The 27,238-nt window shown below is 42.5% G+C and overlaps 1 protein-coding gene across 4 annotated transcripts in view; it reads right to left on the bottom strand.

The window, feature by feature from the left end:
• The window catches only part of SLC11A2 (solute carrier family 11 member 2), a 65,744-nt gene extending 43,868 nt beyond the window's left edge, over nt 1-21,876 (bottom strand). The window contains exon 1 of one of the 4 annotated variants that reach the window (XM_072134805.1): nt 21,790-21,876. In XM_072134805.1, the coding sequence (XP_071990906.1) occupies nt 21,790-21,853 (64 nt within the window). In that variant the 5' untranslated portion in view covers nt 21,854-21,876. Of the gene's footprint in view, nt 1-12,414; nt 12,487-12,836; nt 13,031-21,789 lie in introns of those variants that run through there. The other 3 variants (XM_072134809.1, XM_072134807.1, XM_072134808.1) reach the window with 3 other exon arrangements.
• Between the last annotated feature and the right edge of the window lie 5,362 nt (nt 21,877-27,238).

Below are 27,238 nucleotides of genomic sequence, written 5' to 3'. Positions count from 1 at the left end.
TACTAGGGGGGTAGTCAGCGCCGTATTTCCGGAGACTGGAAGACACTGCTGTGCAAGCCATGATTGCAAGATTATCAGGTAAGCAAATAAACAGAGCTCCCTGCTCCCCTGGAAAAAAATCATTTGCAATCATGTAACTCTGACACCTGTCATTGTAGATTTCCCTCTAATTTTATTCCATGACAGGCAGCAGAGTTACATGATGGGCAGTCATTTTTCCATCATGCAATTAAACCTGGACGATGTAGACTACTCCTCCACCATAGTGTGACGAAGGAAAAAACACACACAAATACTGTATAAAGACACTACAGAAGCCTTTCAAGGTACTTGATATGGCAAACAATCCTAGAAGTTGTGAAGTCACAGTAGTCTGACCAATAGTATCTATGGATCCAGGATTTCTAAGCGCTCTTAAAGGGGTATTCTCGTCTCGGCATTCAGTTTCATTAATCTGCCATATATAAACATTTCTTCAATTAGATGTTATTAAAAAAAAATGTTCTTGTGTGAAGAGAATTTCTCATAGATGTAGTCATATGGTCCCTTAGAAACAAGACTGTGTCCTTGGATACAGCCACCTCTGCTGGAAGGATTGCACAAAGAAACAGAAGGTTTTTGTATATGAAATGTCCGGGAGTTACTGCAGGTCCCACAGCCATCCTGTGGTAATGATTGCTGAATCCTGGTGATCCGGCAGGACTATGTCGGATGTCTGGCCACCGTGGCCAAAATGTAAGGTGGTCGTATCCAAGGAAGCCATCTCGTTTCTAAGGGACAACATTACTACATTTATGAGAAATTATCTTCACACAGGAACATTTTTATTTGATTAACATCCAATTGAAGAAATGTGTACATATGGCAAATGAATTGAATTAAAATGTGAATGCCCCTTTAACTATCATTGAGAACTATATTCTAAATGTACACATAATATACAGCATAGAAACTGCTGGGGAGATCAGAAGTGTCTGAGAGCAGAACAGTTCTAGTTGTCCATGGCAACCTATCAGAGCTCAGCTTTCATTTTATAAACAGCTGAGCTCTGATTGGTTGCCATGGGCAACTAGGACAGTTCTGCTCTAAGACACTTCTGATAAATCCCATGTGTATCTATATCCCCCCAATGTGTGGCAGCCAAAATACATGTGCTGCAGCCATCACCACTCATCTGCTTCTTCTCTAACAAAGCTTGAGATTGGGGTATCACATGAATAGTAAGCGAAACCTCCGGCAGCAACAAAGAGCCGTCTGTTGTGAGACCAGGTGACTGCTTTGAATTTGTGTGCCAAGAAGTTAAATACGTAATAGTGAGGGAAAAAAACAAGTCCACTGCCAGCACGGAATATCTTCTAGTCTGTAGGTATCAAATAGATACAAAGTTGAGGTGCTGGAAAGCAAGGTCAAGGTAGTATTGATGACCGTGCGATAATCCTGGCAGATAATTTGGGGCACAAAACTTTTATCCCTATCTCACACACAGTATATAGATTGAAAACTTTAAAAAATTTCCTAAAATTAACAAATAACTCCAACTTGTCTGATCCTTGTTCCATCCATTGGAAGATGGTTGAAGGAAAGGGTGAAATATGTCATGTTCATGCTCCACATTTAGTGACAGTACTGAATAATGCAGAATTTCTGCTAATCCAATCATCAACCAGGAGGCTCAGGATGAACATTGCCAACTTTCCAGCTTTCTGCACCATAGAGGACGGTTATGGATACTTGGAAATAATGACCTGAAATGGAAAGATCCATCTTCCAGCGTTATATGTGACCTTGATGGAAAGCATCCAGGATCACATTACAGTGTTCATACAGTTCATAATTTTCTGTATAATGAGGGTTTGTCGTTTCTGTAGACTCCTTATCTATCCCTGACATATATAACGCTTGAACTGATTAAAAAAAAGTTCAGTTTATCTGTGTAATGCAAGAACATCCACCATGATCCATCACAATGCAGTCACTTCATAGCATAAAAACACGTAACCATCACATGGAGGAGACTGAAACAGGGAATCACATTAGATTAGTGGTGGATCAATGACAGTGTCATACACCTGCCTGTCATACATGTTACATTCTCACCCCTGATCCTTCTTACCCCAACATCTGCCATTAGGAAAAAAGCAATTGTCCAGAGGTTGTTTTCTTACAAAAACAGCGCCTCTCCGGACCATGATATTGCTACTGTGCTCCATTCATTTCTATACAGCTGTAATACTGGCACAAACCATGGACTGGTGTGGCGCTGTCTTTGGGAAAAAAGCTGCCATGTTTTCCAACCTCCGGACAACCCCCTGATTGGTCATTCCCACTGAAATGTTCATCTAACGTGTATGACACAAGAATCTGTACAGTCCATAGGTCACCGCACTGAACTGCTCAGAAAGTTATTGTAAGAAGATTCTTTGTATCTTTATAACTAACTTTCATGAGCTTACATCCTTATCTATTCAAACCTAAAACAAATTTGGTAACACAATAAACTGAAGTGATAAAAGTCACCACTCACAAACAGACAACACTGTTATCTAGAACGCAAACATACAAAGGATACAATTCTCAAAAAGAAATCTAGATTATACACAGTAAAAGTTAAAGGGCACACTTGTACCAAGTCAATAAATGTCATTTTCTATATAATGCAAAGGAAAACAGTTCTCTGATAAATTTAGTAACAGATCGCTGCTTGCTGTCAGTGAATCAGTGAGCTACAGCAGTAAAAATGTAGTATTGCATGACGGTCATTTAGATAAAAAACCCACCATGTAACTGAAGAACAGCTAGAGTTTTCCAAATTTGGATCTCCTCATTGCCAAGGCCTTTGTGTTTAGAAACGCAATTCAAGCACATTGGGGAGGAGTTATACCTGAATGCAGGTGTGTTATATATAGATGACTATGATGCACTGTCCTGTCCTCTGCACTGTGGTCGGTCCGTGCATTAATGTGAAACTTCACTTTATCAGAGTGGAGAAATTCTCTATTCCACAAGACTTTGGTGTGGTATTAGTGTGGCGGTCCTTAGACCAGTGCATGGTAGGACTAGACGGTTCTCTGCTGCGCCAGATTAATCCGCATGTCTGATGCTGGATGATGAATCTGGTGCAGTATAAGATTGGAAAATCCTACTTAGCACCTCCTATTAGTTGATCTAGTTTGCTTCACCACAATATTGAATTTTCTGTTGCACGGGTTATTATATTGTCTACCCAATGCCCCTAGTTACAAAGGACATAGCCCTTTTTCAGAAGAGTAGGGAAAAAAAGCCTTAAAATGATTGATACCTCCAATAAGTGTGGCGCACAACATTGAAAACTGCACAACAGGTTCAAAAATGACTTCAGTAATCTGGCTTAGGCTACATTCACACTGCCATTGCCCGCTGTACCTTAGCACAGCGGGCACACGGCGGTCCCGGGGAGAGGAGGAAGGAGTGAACGTAGCTCACCCCTGCCCTCACTATAGTCTAATATAGAGCCCAGCGCGGTATTCCGTCTAAACACAGGACATGTCCTATCTTTCTACGGGCTATGGAACAGTAAGGTGCCGCACGTGTGCTGCACCTCTCCCATACAGCGCCGTGAGGCCATTGCGATATATGGGGGACGTATATACACATATAAATGTCCTCCATACGTTCTTGTGAATGTAGCAGTGATGCCACACATTGGGGGACATTTACTATAGCGTTTCTGCCAGTTTTGTGGCGCTCTCACCACATGTTCTGCTCTCAGACCTATTTATTAGCTGGCGGCGCGAGAAAAAATGACTTTTTCCGTCTGCTCCGACTCTTCTCCAAAAAGGGGCGTGGCTCTGGCAGGAAAGTAGACCAAAAGAAAACTGGTCTAGCAGGGACTGTTGGACACATTTCTGGTGCTCGGGACAGATTTTGGTCCCAGGGACAGAAAACAATGAATTACTCTTACCGGTAATGTTGTTTCCTCAAGACACGACGGCACCACCAGAGAGATAGGGATCCGCCCTCCAAGGACAGGAAACCTGAGCATAAAAAGAGGCTCCTCCTACTCCACCTCAGTTAGGTTACAGAGAATTTCTTGGAAGAGCCGTTTAGTTAGTAGACAAAACATATACATATATATATATATATATATATATATATATATATATATATATATATATATATATATATATATATATATATATATATATATATATATCTTCTTCATGTCTCTTTTTTTTTTTTTTTTTTTTTGCGACACCCGTGAATCAAACCACATAAAAAAGTAACACCCGGGTGGGAATACCAGGTGCCGTCGTGACTTGAGGAAACAACATTACCGGTAAGAGTAATTCATTGTTTTCCCCTTCATCACGACGGCACCACCAGAGAGAATTGCAGAGAAAATACAAACAATTAGGGGGGGATAACAGAGGAGAAGACTTTCCTTCCAAATGAAAGAGAGGAAGAACCCATCACATCCACCCTATAGTGTTTTAGGAAAGTGTGCGGGGTAGACCAAGTGGCCGCCTGGCAGATCTGTTCCAGCGTAGCATCCCTACACTCGGCCCATGATGTAGCTAATGATCTAGTTGAATGGGCACGGATGCCGACCGGAACAGGAATTTCCGCCATCTCATAGGCCATCTGAATAGTCACTTTAATCCATCTAGCGATGGCTGTGGAAGATGCTTTATTCCCCTTATTCTTTCCTGAAAAGAAAATGAACAAGCTATCTGATTTCCTCCAACTAGAAGTGGAATCCAAATACTGTACAATACTCCGTCTAACATCAAGACAATGAAAAGCACTCTCTTTCTCTGTCTTAGGATTACTACAGAATGATGGAAGGATGATGTCTTGAGATCTATGGAAATCAGAAACTACCTTAGGCAGGAACCCTGGGTCTGGTCTAAGGATAACCCTGTCATCCAAGACTCTACAATATGGCTGTTTATAGGACAGAGCTGCCATTTCGCCTACCCTTCTGGCTGAGGTAATGGCTGTAAGAAAAACCGTCTTAAAAGTGAGAAGCTTAATAGAAATATTATCTAATGGCTCAAAGGGAGGGCCTGACAAAGCCTTGAGGACCATAGACAAATCCCAGGGAGGCAACTTACTCCTAATTGTGGGCCGAATTCTACCTGCTGCCCTAATAAATCTTGAAATCCAGGGATGTTTGGCTAACTCCTGATCAAATAAGGCTCCTAGAGCTGACACCTGAACCTTAAGAGTAGCTGGCTTGAGACCCTTCTCTAATCCTTTCTGCAGGAACTCAAGAATCTTACTAACATTAGGCTGAGCCAACCGCTCTGGGTCCTGACCAGAGAAGGAAAAGTAAGCCTTCCAGATCCTATGATAGATCCTATATGTAACTGTTTTCCTACTCTTCTGTAGAGTGGAAATCACCTCACGAGACAAACCTTGCTTTTGGAGGATCATCCTCTCAATAGCCATGCCGTCAGATGCAGAGCTTTTATCTCTGGATGGAGGATCGGGCCCTGCGACAATAATTTCCTGGATTCCGGAAGCACCCAGGGATCGGCTACTGACAGCTCCCTTAGACTTGAGAACCATGCCCGACGAGGCCAAAAGGGAGCTATCAAAATTACTTTTGCCCTGTCCTGTCTTATCTTTCTGATAATCCTGGGCAGGAGGATCATGGGGGGGAAGGCATAAAGAAGAGGACTGTCCCACTTTTGAGAAAAGGCGTCCACAGCTAAGGGAAGGTCTGCTCTGTTGAGGGAAAAAAATCTTTCTACCTTGCGATTTTTCCTTGTGGCGAAAAGATCTATCAGAGGCATCCCCCAGAGCCTGACTATCTTTTGGAATACTGACTGATTCAGCTCCCATTCCCCTTGATATAGGGTCTCTCGACTTAAAAAATCTGCCGAAACATTTTCTACACCTCTTATGTGAATTCCTTTTAGAGATGTAAAAAAGGTCTCTGCCAGGGTTAGGATCTGAGTGGCTATGAGCATGAGGCCTGAACTTCTTGTGCCGCCCTGTCTGTTGATATAGGCAATGGTAGTAGTGTTGTCTGACATCACGGCCACCCCATGTCCCTGTAACAGAGGAAGTGCTTGCGTCAGGGCTTTTAAGACAGCTAATAGTTCTTTTTTGTTTGATGACAGGTCCCTTTCTGTCACCTCCCAAATGCCTTGAAAATACTGATTCTCCATGTGGGCCCCCCACCCCCACGGACTGGCATCCGTAGTGATTAACCTGTCCTGACTGGGGTTCCAGGGAAGACCAACCTCTAGATTTGTTACGTTTAACCACCAATCTAGGGAGTTTAAGATTCTTTGGGGGAGGAGAATTTTTACTTCTAAGGAGGCCTGATCCCTGTCCCACTTCTGTAGAAGAAAATTCTGTAGACTCCTTGAGTGGAACTGAGCCCAAGGAACAGCAGGGATGGCGGCTGAAAAGAGACCTAGAAGAGACATACCCTTTCTTAAGGAAATCAGGGGATTTTGTTTTACCTCTAGCACTAGCCGTCTTATCTTCTCCACCTTTCCTACTGGAAGAAAAGTCCTCTGTCTCTGTGAATCTAACCATGTCCCTAAAAAGAGCTTTCTTGTTGTGGGAACCATAGATGATTTTTCTTTGTTTATCAGCCACCCTAATTTCTTTAATATCTGAAGAACCCTGGATAGTTGAGTTTGTACTTCCTGACTTGATGACCCTACTAGTAGGAAATCGTCCAGATATGGAATGAACAACCCCTGTGTTTCTCGTATGTGGGCTGCCATTTCTGACACTATTTTCGTAAAGATTCTTGGGGCAATAGCAATCCCGAATGGTAGTGCTCTGTATTGATAATGATGAACCTCCGAGTCTACCTGAATAGCCACCCTTAAGTATTTCTGAAAGTCCTGATGTATGGGGATGTGGTAATACGCATCGGCTAGATCTATTGAGGCCATGAAACAACCGGGAAACAACAGGTTTACCGCTGATTTCAGGGTTTCCATCTTGAATTTTGGGACCATCAGGAATCTGTTTAGGGGCTTTAGATTTAAAATGACTCTTAATGAACCCCCCGGTTTCTTTACCAGAAACAGATTTGAATAAAATCCCTGGCCCTGTTCGGCAAGCGGAACTTGACACAGTACCTTTTTCTGGATCAGGGTCCGGACTTCTGTAAACATCGCTTCTCTGTTTTCTCTGGAAGCGGGATACGTGATGGCTAATCGAGAGGGAGGAAGAGATAGAAAATCCATCTTGACGCCCTTTTGAACTGTCTGAAGCACCCACTTGCTGCCTGATATCTCCGACCAGGCTTCGAAAAAGTGGGCTAGTCTTCCCCCTACGGGGAGCCTGGCGTCATAAAGCATTTGGTCTCTGACGCTTTGGGTCTCTGGGCTGATTGAACAGGAGTCCTCTGTTTTTTTGAAAGGGTCTGAAATTCTGATTCCTTTCTGTCCCCCTTCTTTGAGATCTCGGCCTCCGAAAGGGACGAAAGGAACTACCCTGGGTAGAGGGAAAAGATTTTACTCTACTCCCTGCATTCTCCAATAATTCCTCTAACACCTTCCCGAATAACAATTTTCCGTCACAAGGGATTCCACATAGTCTGTTCCTCGACCCTATATCCCCTGGCCAATTTTTTAGCCAGAGGGCTCTCCTAGCAGAATTGGACAATGCCGATGACCGAGCAGTAAGTCTAAGGGCATCGACAGAGGCATCTGCTAAAAAGGCGGCCCCCTTCTGCACATTAGAAATTGACAAGGCTAAAGCATCCCTTGGCACCTTACTTTGAATATCTGTTTCTAGCTGATCTAACCAAAACATCATAGAACGGGAAACACAAGCGGCTGCAATATTAGGCTTAAAAGCCGAGGTAGCCGAATCCCAAGATCTTTTAAGAAAACTTTCAATTTTCTTATCCATAGGATCTCTTAGGGAACCTAAATCTTCAAACGGGAGAGAAGACCTGCGACTGACCTTTGCTACAGACGCATCCACTTTAGGAGCAGAGCCCCATGTATTGGATACCTCTGAGTCAAAGGGATATTTCCTCTTCACTGATCTAGGAATATACGATTTCCTATCTGGCTTCTCCCATTCCTTCTGTATTAGGGATGACACTGTCTCATGAAGGGGAAAAGATAATTTATGTCTTTCTTTAAGCCCTTCGAACATAATATCCTGAACGGATTTAGGTTGCTTCTTGTCCTCAATGTCCATAGTCATCCTGACCAATTTAAGAAGACGATCCGAGTCGTCAATATTAAACAGAGGACGCCCTGCATGTTCTACTTCAGAGGCCAGGGAACCTGAATCGCTGACTGAGGCTACACCTTCTTCCTCCGATCCTGACCCTTCTGCAACATATACCGCGGAGGTGCCTGGCTGATCCTGAGTGAGTGGGGGTGGGTTTGACAACTCTCTGGCCTTTTGGACTTCCTCTCTAACCACGCTCCTTAATGATTCCATCCAAACGGCAGATTCCTCAGTTACGATTTTGCCAATACAGGTGTTACAGGTGGCTTTTTCATAACTGGAAGGGAGTTTATGGGCGCAAATTTTACACTCTCTATGGTGCGTCTTACGGGTAGCCTTTTTAGGCCCCTCTTCTCCCTAAGATAGACAAACAATAACACCTGTTATAAGATCAGCACAAAGAAGTAAAAAACACTCACCGCCCTGCAGTATAGTTACCGGGGCTGGAGTCCTGGGTGTATCTGCAAGATCACGTTTGTCTGCCATGCTGCACTACTGACTTGTAACCAGCACTCAGCAGTTTCCACTTATCCTATTTAAACCTCCCGCCAAGTAGGCGTTGCCTCTGACCTACTTCCTGGTCAGGCTGCCAGCGGCGAGAAAAAATATCAAAAGATGATGAAACACAAAAAGAACACGCTTTCCTTTTGATTGACTAAAAATTGTGCGCCTCACCGCTCTTGAAGACATGCGGCGCGCTTTACTGTTTGTTCCGAGCGCTCGTAGCTGAAACCGGAAGTGACTATGCGTCACTTCCGGTGCGCGCTTAATCACTCACCCCTGTTGCCGGCAGCCGCAGGTTCCTATCAGCTCCGTTCAGACCGCGGTCCTGCACAGCCGGAGGGAGGAAAAAACGGCACAACCTCATCCCCACACCGGAGGATAGAACTGCCGGCGTCCCACACTCCTTTCATGGAGAAGGGTAAGTGAGACACCGCAGGGACACCTTCATCATGGCGTGCTCAGGTCTCCTTCCAAGGACAGGAAACCAAACTGAGGTGGAGTAGGAGGAGCCTCTTTTTATGCTCAGGTTTCCTGTCCTTGGAGGGCGGATCCCTATCTCTCTGGTGGTGCCGTCGTGATGAAGGGGAAAATAGTCTCAGCGCCAGAAATGTCTCTGCACAGCTCCACAATATTAAATGTGTGTCTTCTTACCGAGAGCAGGTCGGTAACAAAGCCAATGCAGACACTGACACTTTAAGTAAATGTCCCCCATTGTGTTTTTGCAGCCGGAGGGTGAGGGCACACGTGGCGTTTTGAACCAGTTTTTAGTCATGTGTTTTCAGATCGTTTTTTTTGAAAAAGCATGCGTTTTTGTCCAGTTTTCCCAATTATCTTAATTAAAAACGGACAAAAACATATCCGTTTTCAAAAATCGCATGACTAAAAACGGCCTAAACCGGGTTCAAAACGTCACGTGTGCCACCACCCTGAAGGTTCATTCACACACCCGTCTGTGGGGATATATATGCGGCCGCATATACGTTCACATAGACGGCAATGGCGGCCCGGCGGCGGTTTTGGTGCCAACACCATTCCACGCAATACACTGGAAAAGATAGAGCATGCTCTATCTTTTACCGGCTGTACGCCGTTGTTTCCTATGGAGGGGTAGAGAGGGTCACCTCCTCCTCCTCTCCAGCGCAAGGGGGTATGCCTGCCCGGCGAGCATACTGCCGTGTGAATGCACCCTTAGGCAGACTGATATATCTCCCCCAATCTGTGGTCAATCTGCAGGTATTTCATGAGGAGTTTTCTGTGCATGTGGTTCCCGGCCTGTCCTCATCACTGTGCATACATCATTATGTACTATTTAATGAATATGTACATAAATGCAGTCATGTTTTTTACATGTAATCCATAGCTGATGAGAACAAGTTTAAAAGACGTGACAGAAGTTTTCAATAAGTGGAAAAAAACACCCAAGCCTGTAAATACAACTTGTCCTGAGGAAGCTGACACCTATTCATTTACCCCATAGTAGCACAACTATCCCACGCCAATACTGGATGGTACACGCAAGCATCTACAAACATCATTCTATAACCATTCTGCACTGGATTAATGAACTCTTAGTGCCCATCTTTAATTCAAAGAAGAAAAAAATCTAGATAGACTTTGCCCAAATCATAGATAATTGTACCAGACATTGGAGAGGTCACAGTGTACTGGTCACAGAATAAACAATTTGGTGACAAGGGATTTTTCCACAAAAGAAAATTCTCACATTTCCATTCCCTACTGCTGTTAACACAATAAAGATCATTTTAACCCCTTATTTTACAATCTTACTCAGTTTTATTGCTGTTTTAGTTCCTATCACTCAGTGATGGTCAGTGCAAAATCCCCGGTGTGGGCGGGGCCTCTCTAAGCAGACACATTATGATCCATCTAGTTCTGTGGGGTGACAATGTGGTTACATTATCAGGGTACAGGTGTATATACACTTTCATCTGGCTTCTGACATTGTATTAACACATAGAAAGAGAGGTGAGACAGAAAAGAGATGATGAGATGCCTATTACAAAGAGGCTGGCAGACTTTTACACTGTCAGCTCTGCTACATCTCACAGATATGTGCTTGCCTCCCCCTTCCCCTGGATCAATTATCTTCTTGTAGTTTGCAGCTTCTCTCTGCTCCCAATGTGCTGGAAGGTAGTGAATCAGTGTATGCGTCAGTGTGAGCTCCGTGCAGGGGGCGTGGCTACAGGCTGAGAGCAGACAGACACAGAAACTCAGCAGCATGGCCTCACACAGAAATCCAAGGTAGCAGCCTGACCCCAAGTCAAAAATTACAGGATCGTGTCTAGGGGCAACTGAAATTGTGTACACCAGGACTGATAGAGACAGGTTGGAATTATATCTGTGAAATGCTGTATTTTTGTTAATAACAGTGAATAAGGGAATGTGTTATTTTGTCATCCTGAGTACATAGAAGAAACTTGTCTTTGTGGAAATACCCCTTTAAGAGAATCTGCTAAGTGATGATTCAAGCAACTATGATAGGTCAAAGAGTACAAAAATATTGTGAGGATGTGAAGGTATTTAAAAACATGCATTTTGTTATGTACTTAAAGGTTCTAATACATTTGGATAGAGTATTCACGGTCATGTGCTGCAAGTCAGCTAATATATTCCATGACTCCCAAAATAAAATCCACTAAAATTGACAACATACATCGCTATCTATCAAGAATAGGACTAGATATAGGTCCAGTATAACAGACAATGTTACCCCATGGAGTACATTTATACATTTGCTGCATATTTACACACATTTTAAGAGGATATCAGGAAGCATATTAGTTCTGTCATATTATATTCTGTCAAATACTATGGAGTGAATTTACTGATAAAGGCCACTTCCCCGCTGTCATGGCAGATACATCTAGAGGTCAGTGTCTTTGATGTATCTGTCAGACAGCCTCGCCAGCGGGGAAAACTACAACTGGTCGGACCTGGCATAGCTGTGCCCAGTAGCAAAACAGTTTGCAGGTTTTTAAAAAGTACACAGGCCCGGGGCAAAAACATGGTGTGGAGGGAGTGTAGCCACAAAAATAATTGCAATTTCTTGCAGTGCCCCAAAAAACTAGGATTATTTCAGTGCTTCTGCGCCAGAACCTGAGACATAAGCACTGATAAATGCCCCCTATAGGTACAGTTTTCTTCCCAAAGAAGTCACTGCAACCTCAAATAATTGTAATAAGAGGGGTAAACTTTGTGTCTGTAAAAATGGGAAAAACACCACAATACTGTATAGATAAACAGGTCACCCAGAAATACGCAGCAACGCATATGTACAAGAGGCGCTAAGCGCAGACACCAATCCATCTACCGTGTAATATCCTGAATCCAGAGGATGGAGCCGAGCACCAGCCTCTCCTTACACATGATTTATCTCATGACTGGGAGTTATAGTTGCACAGCATGGGGGTATATCTCATGACTGGGAGCTATAGTTGCACAGCATGGGGGTATATCTCATGACTGGGAGCTATAGTTGCACAGCATGGGGGTATATCTCATGACTGGGAGTTATAGTTGCACAGCATGGGGGTATATCTCATGACTGGGAGTTATAGTTGCACAGCATGGGGGTATATCTCATGACTGGGAGTTATAGTTGCACAGCATGGGGGTATATCTCATGACTGGGAGCTATAGTTGCACAGCATGGGGGTAATCTCTGTAATCCCGAGACGCGGTTTTACATACTTCTTCAAACAATGCAAAGAATGGCTACTTAAAGGCAAAGTAAGGGCTTATTCACACACAGCAGATTCCTTTCCATTATCACATTTATTTAGATGCAGTGTGTGGTATCCAGGTACTTGCTGCAGAGACACCATTCAGAGAACTGCAAGTAACTTCTGCAACAAATCTGCTGTGTGTGAACTCATCCCCACAGCTGCCAGGAATCAGTGTCGTTTATGTTGTTACAATATAACAGTATTTGCACGTCTTCCCGCTATGGCAGCGCTATATGTATGCCCAGCTCTTCCTATCAGACAAGGGCACCAGCGGGCACCTTAGCGGTGGACTATGGGGCACCGGAGCCCTCTATGGCCGCACACACCATGTGACCGGCGCCCTGCCTCCATACCCGGAAGCCACTTCCCGCCATCTCCGTCGCTCACCTTCCCAGATGGATGACTAGAACCGCCGCCGGTTACACGGGACAAGTCACTTCGCAGCGTCCATAGCAAATTCCACCAGTGTGCGGTGTCACCGACAAGCCCGGCCCTCGGTGACGTGACCCGGAAGGATGAGCGGCATGAGCACGGCACCTGCAGGAGGAGCCCCCTGCTGCCAGGAGCTGGTAGTGCAGCAGAGGATGCGAGGATGCTCCTCTCAGCTGCCCTCGTACATATCCACATGTATCCCTAGTGGGTGTAGATTTACTGTACAATGAAAATCTGGATAAATGATTTAAGTAATAACTTCATTTTTCTTATTTCAGAGACTTATGAATGTTTGTTATCTGCGGGATGAGTTGTAATTCCTAGTGGCAATGTATCAGAAAGCTGGAAACAAATTCCAAATCCAATGAATTTTTTCATACAGGCTCTGGCTTTACTGATAACACATCCCCTATATTGCTTAGGACAGTGTGATCACAGTGGCGACTAATTTATATAAGTTTGTTCACAGGGTTTTCCCACAAAACAAGTTAGGCCCTAATAACAGATCACGAGAACGGTGGTCCGATGTACCCGAGCACGGCGCACGGGGATCTCCATCAGCTCCATAGAGAGCGGGGCAGTCTAACCATGCTCAAATCATATCAGGGAGTGACGAGGGATCCGACTGGGGTATATTGGACCCCCATTCTCATGATCTGTGGGGGTCCCATTACTAAGACCCCCACCAATCAGTAAGTTAGGCCCTATCCTGTGGATGGGGCCTAACTTGTTTCATGGAAAAGCCCTTTAGGGTGTGTCCACACTGTCAGTTTTTCATGCCCAAACCAGGAGTGGAGTGAAAATAGAGCAGGAGTAGCACTTCTTAACCCCTACGGGACTCAGCCTCTTTTGGCCTTAAGGACGCGGCCCCATTCTTCAAATCTGCCCTGTGTCACTATAAGTGGTTATAGCGTGGGAACGCTATGAGATATCCAGGGGATTTTGAGATTGTTTTCTCGTGACACATTGTACTTCAAATTAGTTTAAAAATTTGGATGATATCTTTTGTGTTTAGTGATGAAAAAAAACAAAATTTGGAAAAAATTTATTTATTTTCAACGTTCTAAATTCTCTACTTTTGATGCAGATAGTCATAGCTCCCAAATAAATTCATAACTTACATTTCCCAAATGTCTGCTTTCTGTTGGATGGTTTTTTAAGATTCCACATATTTTACTAGAATGTTATGAGGCTCAGAATTTAGGTATCATTTTTCACATTTTTTGTAAAATCACCAAAACCTGTATTTAGATGGACCTGCTCAACTTCTAATTGACACTGAGAGGCCTAAGTAATAGTGAGACTTGTAAATTACCCCATTGTGGAAACTACACACCTCAACGTATGAAAAACCACTTTTAAGAAGTTTGTTAACGCTTTACGTGTTTTATAGGGGTTAAAACAAAATGGAGGTGCAGTCTGCAAATTGTAATATTTTTTCACAATACACCCATTTTGGGTGGAAAATTAAACATTTACAATGGATTAAATGAATAAAGGCTCCACAAAGTTTGTTACCCAATTTCTCCCGAGTACACGGATACCCCATATGTGCTGGTAACCTGCTGTATGGGCGCACGGCCGGGCATAGAAGGGAAGGAGGCGCCATCCAGATCAGATTTGCTATGTCACATTGTACAGGCTATAATTTTTTTCTTTTTTTTAATGTGGACCTATAGGGGCTTATTTCTTTTGCCACATGAGATGCACTTTTCTGGTACGTAATTTGGGGGAATCTATAGGCTAATTGGTGAGATTTTATTAACTCTTTGTTGGTGGAGGAAATGAAAATCATCACTTTTCAGGAAGATTTTTATGGGGGTTTTTTTTTGGCTGTTTACCATACCATAAAAATAGTATATTATTTTTATTCTATGGGTCGCCACGATTACAAAAAGACCTCATTTATATAGTGTTTTTATTTTTTCCCATTTTTACTGCATAAAAAGTAATTTGGCAAAAATGTTGTTAATTTTAGCATCACCGTCTTTCATATGCATAACTTTTTTATTTTTCGCCTCACAAATCTGTTTAAGGGCTTATTTTTTGCGAGAAGGATTGTTCTTTTTAGTGGTCTTATTTTAGAGTGCATAACATTTTTTAAATCCCTTTTTAGAGCATTTTTATAGGGTATTAATTGAAAATGATCTTTTTTCTGGAGCTTTTTTTTGTTTTGTTTTTTACGGGGTTCACTTTGCGGCTCTAATAACGATTCTGTTTTATTATGCAGATTGTTACGGACGCAGGGATACCAAATATGTGGGGGTTTTGTGTATTTTATTCAATTGTACTGAATAAAAACCAATTTGGAGAAAATCTTGTTCATTTTAGCATCACCATCTTTTCATATGCATAACTTTTTTATTTTTCGGCTGACAAATCTGCTTAGGGGCTTATTTTTTGCGAGAAGAATTGTTCTTTTTAGTGGGCTTATTTTGGAGTGCATAACATTTTTTAAATTACTTTTTAGAGCATTTTTTTATAGGGTATTAATTAAAAATTATCTTTTTTCGGAACGTTTTTGCGGTTTTTTTTCTACGGCGTGTACCGTGCGGGTGCAGTAACAATTCTGTTTTATTATACAGATTGTTACGGACGCGGCAATACCAAATATGCGGGGTTTTTTGTGTTTTTGTGTTTTTTATACTTTATTAAGTGTTTTTATGGGAAAGTGACATTTTAGGGGCTTATATTTTTATGTATTTATTTTTTATTTATTATAATGTGTAGTGTTAAGTGTTTTTGCATATTTCTACTTATACATACTTGAACTTGAACCAGTGATGCTCTGATCACTGGTTTAAGTTCAATACACTGCTCTACAATACTATTTTATTGTAGAGCAGTGTAAACTGTCTGAGCAAGCTTGCGCATGCTCAGACAGTTTACAGTCAGACCCGGAAGGGGTCTGACTGCCAGGGAGACCGGGCAGCTCCGGGGCACATGCCAGTCCTCGGAGCTGCCCAGAAGTGGATCGGATCCCCCGGTAAGCGGCACGGGGGATCCGATCCACAGCGCAAACACCCTTACACGCCGCGGTCATAATCCTCATCCATTATGATCCACACCTGCTTTTGTCTTCAAAAACTGCATCTAAAAATCTGAACATGTGGCTGCACCCTTAAGTTTTAATACCTGAAAATGCAAAACACTTTATACTTTGGTGTACAAAGCCTTTTCAGGCAACATTCTTTATAGGCCAATAAAGCTCCAGACATATAAGCTGAGTGTTTCCAAAGACTTTTCCTGGAAGGTGGGGCCTTGCGTCCAGCAAGGAGCACTGAATGAAAAAAAACACAGCAGCCTGTGTAATGTCCCGCAAGACGTGTCATCCCTTAATTCAACCTTCAATAAGGTTGTGATTTCTCCCTGGGAATCTTCTAAATTATGCTATAGCTATCTAATAATGATCTTTTGTTGCCATCTACTGAAAAGTTGTGTTTACATTGGTATTACATTATGTCTGCCACTGAGGAGTTCATGTAATATCTTTTTAAATTTTGTTTAATGCTAACGTAACTTTCCTGCAGAATCCCAGGCTTGTGATTGATTGGAAGGTTCAGAATATTCCAGAACTGCCTGGACAGAGCAAGTCTATAAATTCTGGCTCTGGGTCAGTCTCACTCTTGGGTTTCTGCCAGAGAGATGCATCCCTGTACCTAGCCTCCTGCAGAAGCAGCAGAGCCAACCTGGCTCCTATTTCCTACTGGACTACTGGATCAAGCCTTAGGTACTACTAAATTCCTTCTCCACAATGGAATCATTGCCACAACCAATTCACCTCCTTGCGTGTGCTTTACAGCCTGTTACCTGCTGATGTTCTGGACTGTGTGCCGTTACAGAGACTGTGGGGCAGATTTATAAATAAAGTTAGACTAGACAGTCTTTGTTATACTTAGGCATACTCTGCCATACTCGGGTCAGCAGTATTTTTGTTGCACAAACCTTTTGGTGTGAGGACATGCTCCTCTTCATATACCACACCCTTTTTTTTCAAACTAGTCACAGGAGTGCAAGCAAACTGTCTAAAACCCTTTATAAATGTGGTGCAGACAGTCTTTTAGTGCAAATTAAGGCAGAATTTTGTCTTAGATGGGCCTCCGCTTCACCATTTGCCTGGGAATCCTTTACTGCACACACACCAGGGGGATTCCGTACCTACCGTATATCTCCTTGCTGGCCCCGATGGACGTGGCCTGTTCCTGTGGACCAAGCCATCCATGACACAATCCTGGCACTAGGCCGCACTGCAAGCCAGCCATTCTGGTCCCTGGGAATCAAACTGCCCCCACACTGCGGTCAGGTCCCAGTGAGGTAAACTTGCCCCTTCCCCTTTTTTATCCTGCTGGATGAAACATTTTCCACTAATTATGGAAATTTTTATAGTTGGGAAAATAGCAAAAAAAAAGTGTTGATTCAGACTTTGGACATTTATTTTATTACAACGTTCACTATTTGTTTTTATATTTTGGCATATTTTGATTTTATTGAATAGGGGGTTAATTAAAATTTATCGTTTTTGAAACTTTGTTTCTGGCAGTCTGATTGAATGCGTTCCTCCCTGTTCTGTGTGAATGCAGCCTCTGGGATGGAGCTCCTTACTGCAGGTGCTTTTAAGGCCTCTTGCACTTGAATATACAGTACTCGGTTTGTGGAAATGGAAAAAGATGTGTGTTGGTCATAACCTATGGACCAAGCAAATTGCAGTGCAAGAAGTCCCTGCCTGCCAGCCGAATAGCAGTGTAGACACTGTAACAGCTGTTATAATTTCACCAGGGGCGTAACTTGAAAGGTTGCAACTAGGGCCCAAGAGGGTTAGGGGACCCATAAGGTGTCACTTTCCCATATGAGAAGACAAGTACTATAAACCATAGGTTTATAATTGGGGGCCTGGCACAGACTTTGTCGATCAGCTTCAAGTTACACCACTGAATGTCGCCCCTGCCGTAAAGCCAGCGGACAGGGAGTCCTTGCATCATATTTTTGTATGACGCAAGGACTTCCATGAATGACTTGATTATTATGATGACACTTAGAAGATCAGTATACTAGGTTGGAACAGCAATGTGGCAGGGTTAGGGAGCATGACATCGTAAGATTATTTGGTTTTGTCCCTCTTTTCATCTAAAAGTTGAGAATTATGTGAGATGATGTAGGAAACACAAATATTTACTAAACTGTATGGCTGAGGAGGAAGAAAGGCACATTTATTTTTGCAAACGCCAGCTGGCAGAATATTTACTAGAGGTTACAATTGATAAAATCTGATGTGATAAGCCTGGCCCACTCGTTTATGTTAATTGTGTTGAGAAATCATTGAGAATTAGAACATGCACAGAACAGATTGTTTTCCACTCTTCATTATAAGTATGCCTTGGCAGCCAGCGTTGTGTAATACCAGTTCTGTGCAGATTTCATAAGTTCTTAAAGGGGTTGTCCAATGCAGATGAAAAGCTGCTTTGATGCAACAGTGTGCTGAATAATAGACCTTAAAGGGAATCTAACATCAAAATCAAGCAAGATGAACCAGGGACACTTACTCATAGATCCAGGCACCGTGACTGTGGTAATTTTCTTATATTTTTTTATCCATGGCCTTCCTTCTAAAATAAACTTTTAACACTATGCTTAAATGCTAATTCGGCTGTGGGGCTTTGGTTGGTGTTTCATATCCCCTCAGTGCTGCAGTATCAGGGACTATTACAATGAGCAGAATATGTCTCCCCTCCCCCGACTCTCTTCCTGTGCCTGTGTAATCTAGCCGCAGGAAGGGCAGGAGGAGTGGAGACTTGTAACGGCCTGTGAAAAGACATCACTGAGGGGCTCTGGAAACACCCACCAGAGCCCCTCGTGCTCATTAGCATATTTTTAAACTTTGATTTTAGAAGGAAGGAGGCCATTGATAACAAAAATAAGAATATTACAACAGAAACTGTGTCTGGATCTATAAGTAAGTGCCCCTTCATTTTAATTTCCGTTAACCGTCCATCGCAAATAGATTTTAGGATTTGTGCACTGCTCTTGACTGCATCAATGGGTCACTTTGCAGACCTGTAAATGCGGCTGGAAGAAATAGACAACCAATAGTGGTGAAATATAGTTGGATGGTTATTAGCATTTCTTAAATTTACGTTAATAGGAAATTATGTGTTGGAAATTATTTTGCCAAAACACAGCACTACTTTCTTTAAAAGGTGTAAGTTTTTGCTAAGCAACAGGATCCATTTGATGCAGTTTCAGTATCCTTTATTAATAAATCACATCACATTTGTTATGTCTTGACCCTTTATATTCTTAATCAAACAATGTGACTGCTTTAGAGCAATGCTCCCATTGATCCCCTGGGTCTCTGCAGTCCATGTCTAATCTGTTAAACACGGATGACACTTTGTTGTAGGTATAGGCTGGCTATTTTATAAAAAATATGGAAAACCCCCTTGAATGCTCCGGCTGTTATAAAGTACTTTTCTCCACCCTTTTCTCAAGTGTTTCACTTGTTCTTTAAGAGCACACCTATGTACATACCTATACTTTTTATGGCAGTTTTAAGAGGGGCACTCACAAGGGACTTTTTGTAAGATTCTGGGCTTATCAAGATGTACATTGTGAAGAAGTCTAAATGGCTGCACACTGTAACAAATCCACGACTTCATCATTAAAACTTCACCGTGTTTTAAAAAAGAGTAAAGTTATGAGAGATTGACTCTTTCATCTTTACTTGTCGATTCATCTCAGCTCCGCTGGCTGTAACAGATGTATAGTTTCCAGGACCCCATGAATAGAAAGGTATGACTTTGAATCATGTTTACATTGTATCATTTCTCTTTCCCAAATATATATTATTTTTATGTAATTTCCCCTGCTCCTTTAGTAGTGACCTGGTAGCAGTTCTGATTAACCCCAACAGACAGGGCTGGCTCCATGTTTTAGTAGGCCCCTGGGCAACAGAGCCTTAGTGAGCCCCTTCGTGGGCCTCCCTCCAGCAGCCACACTGTCGTACCCCGCGTAGCCACACTATAGCATCCCTCCCCCTGTAGCCACACTGGATCCCCCCCCCCCTACCTGTAGCCACACTGGATCCCGGCTCCCCCGGAAGCCACACTGGATCCCCCCCATCCCCTGTAGCCACACAGGATCCCATCCTCCCCCTGTAGCCCCCTCCCCCTGTAGCTACACTGGATCCCCCCCACCCCCTGTAGCCACACTGGATCCCCCCCACCCCCTGTAGCCACACTGGATTCCCCCCCCCCCCTGTAGCCACACAGGATCCCCCCCCCTCCCCTGTAGTCATACTGGATCTCCCCCACTCCCTGTATCCACACGGGATCCCCCCCCCTCCCCCTGTAGCCACATGGGACCCCCCTCCCCCTGTAGCCATACTGGATCTCCCCCTGTAGCCATACTGGATCCCCCCTCCTCCTCCTGTAGCCATACTGGATCCCCCCTCCCCCTGTAGCCATACTGCCCCCCCCCCCCTTCCAGGAAAGAAACAACTCACCTTTCCTCATTCCCCCAAAGCAGCGCCTGCAGCTGCCTTCTTTCTTCGACATCTACCCGCTGTACCCGCCGGCTCTGATGCAAGCACACGTGATCTTATGACATCTTCATGTGCGCCCGCTTCAGAGATGTCGCATACAGTGCGGAGCACTGCTTCGGGGGAACGAGGAAAGGTGAGTTAAGGATTCTGCTTCTTGTATAGAACAAAAAACAAAAATATTATAGCTGCTGCTCTTAGTTATTACCTTCCAAAGTCTTTACCTGTTGCAAACAACACTACAATAAAGTAACTGCTGCTCTGTGCCGCTAGCATTTCCACCAACTGGGCAACAAAGTGTGAGCAATTACAAAATAGCCTTTAAAGGACATCTACAGGATTATGGATAATAAACCAAGTACACTTACATGCTGGTGTGTGCCTCCTTTGTCAGGATCTGCTCTTCTTTAAGCTTTTTATGCCCTTATTTTTACGAAAAAAAGCTTCAAAATGAGCCGGAGGAGCTCCATAGAAGTTAATGGAGCCTGGAGCCCCTCAGGCTCATTTGTATAGTTTTTAAAGCATATTTTCTTAAATATCGAGGGCATAAGAAGTTAAAAGAAGAGCAGATCCCGATAAAGGGGGCACACACCAGCACGTAAGTGTACTTGGTTTATAATCCATGATCCTGATGGTAAATTTCCTTTAAATTATAGCCCAACATGGTTACACAGAAATCATCCTTACAGGTGTAGCCCAGGTGCAGCGACAGATCTTATTCATGGATACCTCCTATTCTATACTGCACACAGGTCCAGCATCAATAATTCAAAAGTGTATACATTACAAAAAGTAAAATGCGGCAATCTTGACAATGTGTTTAGTGCTTACAACCAGAAATGTTTGTGTGCTCAATAGTATCTTTGCATCCATACAACCAGAAAGTGGCCCAGGTATTCTTGGGAGTTATCCAAAGACAGTGCAGAGGACGGGACTCATTATATATGATGCATTGAGTATGGTACCTTCTGCCTTGCTAAACAGCAGCCCTGAACTGTATTACAGTAAAGACAGTATTGATTTCAACCTGACACAATCCTTTGTGCTTCCTTCTCTGAGGCAGTCATTATGATATAAACTGACAGCAAATTGGCAGCCTGTCCTATTTTTTTCCACTTCGTGGAATCACACACGACAATAGAATTCTAGGGGTCCACCAACAAAACTGATGTACAAGTCAGTCTTTTATCAATTATGTAGCTGGGGAACCAGGTGTTATTCCTTCTAACTAATGTTAAAGATTCAAATTTTTCTTGTGGATGCCTGAATATGTTCTTTAACACTACAGCATACACACAAATATAAGGAAATAAAGGGAAACATAAAGGTGGTAACAAATTCCTTATCATAGAAATGATTAGGCTTAAATCTTACCGAGTTCACATGGAGGTGATCCAGACTTTTTTCCTCCCATTATCCTCTGCTCAGGTCTCCTCATACACTGACTGTGATACTCAGCCACTATTTCACTAGTAGACTAGTCCCTCCCTTTAGATAAACATTTTGATTCTGAGAATCATTGGCTAGCGCTTTCCATTGAAGTGAAAAAAGTCAGTAAAAAAAACTTGTGCAAACAAAATCAAGTGATTTTTCCAGTACTTGCAGGTGTATACTGTAAAAACGACAATTCTAAGATGAATGAAAAAACAAATATGATAGTATGGACACAAGCCAGACATGAAATGAATATAAACCTCTCTCTAGCACTATTTCTTTAATTCTTTACATTTCATTGAACTATGAACCACTAAATTATTAAAGTCACCATACTTTGTGCAGACATGTGCTGTAAGAAGTTATACATACTACCATAATCCAAACCGGCTACCTTATTTTGCTGCTTTCTTATGCCAAAATCTTTTTGTCTACTGTGGGGGCAATTGTGACTTGCCTACTGCGGGCAAATTTGAATATTAACTACTGTGCTGTCAATGATCTTAGATTATTCTCTTCTTTAAATCAAACCTTCCACTCACATCTCCAGGAATTTCCCAAGCTGCACTGATTCTCTGAAATGTTCTACCCCTGGCTATCAAACTAATACTGAACTACCAAAGCTTCAGTACTATTCACTTTGGACCCTGTATGTAAGATGGTGGTTGATAACTGGTTCAAGCAACAGCATTATTTAATTACTTCATTTATACGAATCCATTATTTAAAAAAAATGGTTGGACCATGCACTTTTACCTCTCCTATTGTTTAATATGTTATTACTCTCTAATGTCTTATTTTATTTGTAACATGATTTGTAAAGCACCCCAGAATATGATGATGCTATATAACTTAAGATTTAATATCTATTACTGTTGGGCACTGTAACTATATTAGCTACTATGGGGTCCCTGTGACGGTATTTTAACCCAATATGTAACTATGGATTTTCCAGCGCAAAATACTGGGCAAATCCTATTGTGTTAACTGACCCAAAGAGGCAATGCTATATAGGATATTTAATACAGAGAACACAAAAATAAACTGCAGTTTAGCAGCTGAGCCTCTACACACCGAATTGAGTTGTTTTATCAGATTCTGGCACAAGATCCTCCTCACCCCCCCCCCCCCCCGCAAGAAATTTGAATGTCCATCAATGTCAAAAAACAATAACTTGGTACAGGAGCATTCCTCTGGATGAAATTAATCGGCAACTAGTTGTGTTTTACGGGATGCATCCTACAATCAGGTAACTCTGTCACTTAACACTTCATGTATTACAGATATTATAACTGTGTGTTGTATATTAATATTCCTGGGAACACATCTGACAGTATTTTATGGATTAAATTGCAGGATTAATTATATTGCACTTTGGAATACTAGGTAATTGTTAGCACTTGGTCAATTATAGGTCTACATGTACTAAAATAATCTTTAGACTGTGCTACTAATCCCCTATTTGCAATGTGGCATGTAACAATATATTATTATTAACTGCCATATCAGACACATTAAAGTATTTTTGAATTGCCTTACATTGCACTTGGCAAATGTTGCCTGCCAACATTTGATCTTCGTATTATGGATATATTTTAGCTGTTGACTTTGTTGAAAAAACATGCCACAGAATTATTTCATAAATACTGGTTTTTATGAAATTGTCTGTGACAATTTTGGTCGGAATCGTGAAAAAATGGAAATTTGCAATACTGCATTCAGAGCAGACAAAATAGTGCTGGGGACCCCAGACCATGAATATGTGCTGCCCTTTATGTACATGCTCAGCAGTGAAGCTGCTCTGCAATAGTTTAGAGGAATAAAGCACTAGGAAGGAATTCCTGTATATATCTCAGTACTGCTAGAGTGACCAGGAGAACAGATTGTGGAATTGGAATCGAAGTTCAGGAAATGGATGAGTGAAAATGATGGAGGTTTGGCTTACCGACGCCACAGTCCTACTTTATATTTAACTATTGGCTAAGAATGACAAAAATATAAGTTTTGTATATTTGTGTATTTCTGATATTACATGTCCTACAATGCTTTGCTAATGCACTGGTGCGTCAATCAGGACCCACAAGCGAGCCCTCTGACAATTGTTCATGTTACCAGTCACATACCCAAACGAAAAGGTGGAAAACAGAAGCTTTCTAGAAAAGTGGGACTTCATCGGGAAGCAGCAATCGGTTGCCATGACAGCCTCGGTTCTTCGTCAGACCCGAGGCTGTATGGTGCATTGTGATAAATCTATGTAAAATGCCATATGCTGCAATGCTCTGAAGGCCATTTTGGTGCTTGTCCTTAATGTGTTAAAGCTCTCCTACCCACTTACACATACCATTTATATAAATTAACCATGTCCCTACTTAGTTGTTTTTTTTTAAGGTTAAATAAATCTAATTATTTTCATCTTTCCACATAACTGAGACCCTCCATACCCCTCATCATTTTTGTGGCTCTCTGTTGCACCCTCTCCAGCTCCATCCTTTTTATGGATTGTGGCCCAGAACTGAACTGCATATTCCAGGTCAGGCTGGACCAATACCTTGTACAGTGGTTATATTTGTGGATATATTTAGAGACAGCTGACTGACATTGAATCCTGGTAAAGTGTGCACATGTACCATTGTTCACAGAAGATAAATATGCTGCACAAAAATAGACATGTTAAATACAATTACGAGCACAGCACTTGCCACATCCACCTACCCGACTAATATTCTATGTCACAAATAGGAGCCCATAATCCAAAAGGTAGTGAGTGTACAGAATAACTGGAGAACAATAATAAAAAATACACCTTAAAAACAGACTTAATGACAGCCTCTAGCGTTATAACCTAGAAACAGAAAAAAAGAATGAAGTAGTCAATTTCTCCACACAGAAGCACCTCCGAAAGAGGTGCATTTCCTTTTGAAAATTTTATCTCAATGGGGCTCATTTACTAAGGGTCACACGCGCAAAAGGGATTGTGTCGCACAATCTTTTTTTTGCTCTGCTGCGCTGGCAACACAATTTAGGGGTCGGGCCGTCGGACAGTCTGTCTGATTCGGACTGAGCCCGGGATTTATCTTTCAAATTGTGCCGCAAGCCCAAGCACTTACATGCACCACTAAAAAAATGGTGAAATCTGTCGGACTTGAGCGGGGAAGCGACACATGCAGGATATCAGGCGCACGATCAGTTAATTGCGGCACTGTGGATTATTGTCGGACAATGCACTTTCTGTGAACTCCAGCGGCCAGGTAACTAAATGTGCCCCAATATGTTTTTAAACTGGGTTTGCGATAAAAGCTCCAGCGCTAAGAGGAACTTAGCCGAACTACATTAACAAAATATTGAGAAAGTTTACATAAATTATATTATATTACTCCATGCACTGATTGTAATCTTTGCGTTTATAACATCAGGTTTATTGACTGATTGTTATCCAATCCTTTTTCAATATAAAGTTATACAGGAAGTGCAGTTGAAAGAAAACGTAAGTAAGCCCTTTGGGAATTTCCCTCATTTCTGCATCGAGGTCTGATTGAGTTACAGATATAAACACATTTATCAGGGCTTGATCATGATGCATAGCAAACTGGCAGGGATTATATTCCCCTTTATGCCACCTCCATAGCAAGTGGGTGTAAAGGGGGCACGGCCAGTGGCAGGGTGGGCCAGCATGGGGCATGTCTGTCCCATGCCTGCACAATCGCTATTGCCTGCAACCCTTCAAGCATAAACAGTCCTTGGTAATAAAATTCTACATCAGACAGGGCCTGCAGTTTATAAATGGCCCATGTAATCTAAACTGCTGTGTATACTCATGTATAAACCGAGTTTTTCAGCACAAAAAATTTGCTGAAAAAACTCTCCTCGGCATATACACGAGTCAATAAAAAAAACAAACATTCTCACCTTCCAGTGTTCTCGATGCTCCACGCGGCTCCCGATCCTCGGGGCGGCTCCTCTTCTATTTTCTCTGTGTTGTAGTAGCGGGCAGAGACGCATCTATGCCGGCTACTACTGCATAGAGAAGATAGAAGAGGAGCCACCTGGAGCCGTGACGAGGTTCGGGAGCTGACCATCGGGGTGCTGGAAGGTGAGTATGTAAGTTTTTTTTTTAAAGTGCTGGGCGGGCTGGCTGTATACTACATGGGGATGGCTGGCTGTATACCACATAGGGCTGGCTGGCTGTATACTACTGGTGGCTGGCTGGTTGTATACTACATAGGGCTGGCTGTATACTACTGGGTGCTGGCAGGCTGTATACTACATGGGGGCTGGCAGGCTGTATACTACATGGGGCTGGCAGGCTGTATACTACATGGGGGCTGGCTGGCTGTATACTACATCGGAGCTGGCTGTATACTACTGGGGGCTGGCTGGTTGTTTACTACATGGGGGCTGGCTGGCTGTATACTACATGGGGGCTGGCTCCCACCCTCGACTTATACTCGAGTCAATAGGTTTAACCAGTTTTTGGTGGTAAAATTAGGGGTCTCGGCTTATATTCGGGTTGGCTTATACTCGAGTATATACGGTAAATCTAACAAAACTAAGTAAATAATAAATTCTTCTGTTTTTAATTTTTATTGAGGACATTGGGAATCCAATATACAGGATGGGTGTAGTAGTACAGAACAGTATAGTACAGTACTTTGCCCATGTACCCAGGATAGGAATAGTAGAGCACAACGATAGGAGCACTAGTACTGTGCTGTGCTCATAAATTAAAGATAAGAAGCGCAATACTCTGCTGTGTCCATTAATGTTGGATAGGAGTAGTACTACTGTGCAATGCCATTATATAGAATAGAATAGAAAAAAACTTTATTAATCCCGTTGGGAAATTGTTTTGTGCGTTATTACTCCAGGCAAGGCATGAACAGTGTTTTACATAATAAACAACACAAATAACATTACAATTGCTACCTTAATTTTTTGGTTGTGGGACAGGGTTTTTTTTTTTGGGGGGGGGGGGACTGAGGGTGCGGCCTTTGCTTTAGCCACCATATGGTTAAATAGTTCTATTGTCTTCGTGATGAAGGAGTTGTAGAGCTCTGTTGCTGCAGTAGTGTATTGTGTAGTGGGTGGGTGCTGTTTTTCGCAATGGCGGCAAATTTCCCAAGGCATATGATTTGCCAGACTTCCTCTAGCCGATACAGCTTCTCCCCAATAGCGCTCTGGTCTTTTGAGACGGTTCATTTCGCTAATGTTTAAGACTCCTCCCCAATGGACAACTGCGTAGAACAATACACTCGCTAAATCATCGTTTTGTAAAATATTTTTAATGTTAGGGTGGAGATTTGTAATGACCTCAGTTTTATCAACAAGTGCAACCTGGTCATTTCCCTTCCGCATACCCAGTCGATATTGGTCCTCCAATCAAGTCTTGAAT

This window comes from Engystomops pustulosus, chromosome 2 (genome assembly GCF_040894005.1).
Source record: "Engystomops pustulosus chromosome 2, aEngPut4.maternal, whole genome shotgun sequence".
Lineage (NCBI taxonomy): Eukaryota > Metazoa > Chordata > Amphibia > Anura > Leptodactylidae > Engystomops > Engystomops pustulosus.
Note: the sequence above shows the minus strand (reverse complement) of the source record. Positions and strands in the feature narration are given on the sequence as shown.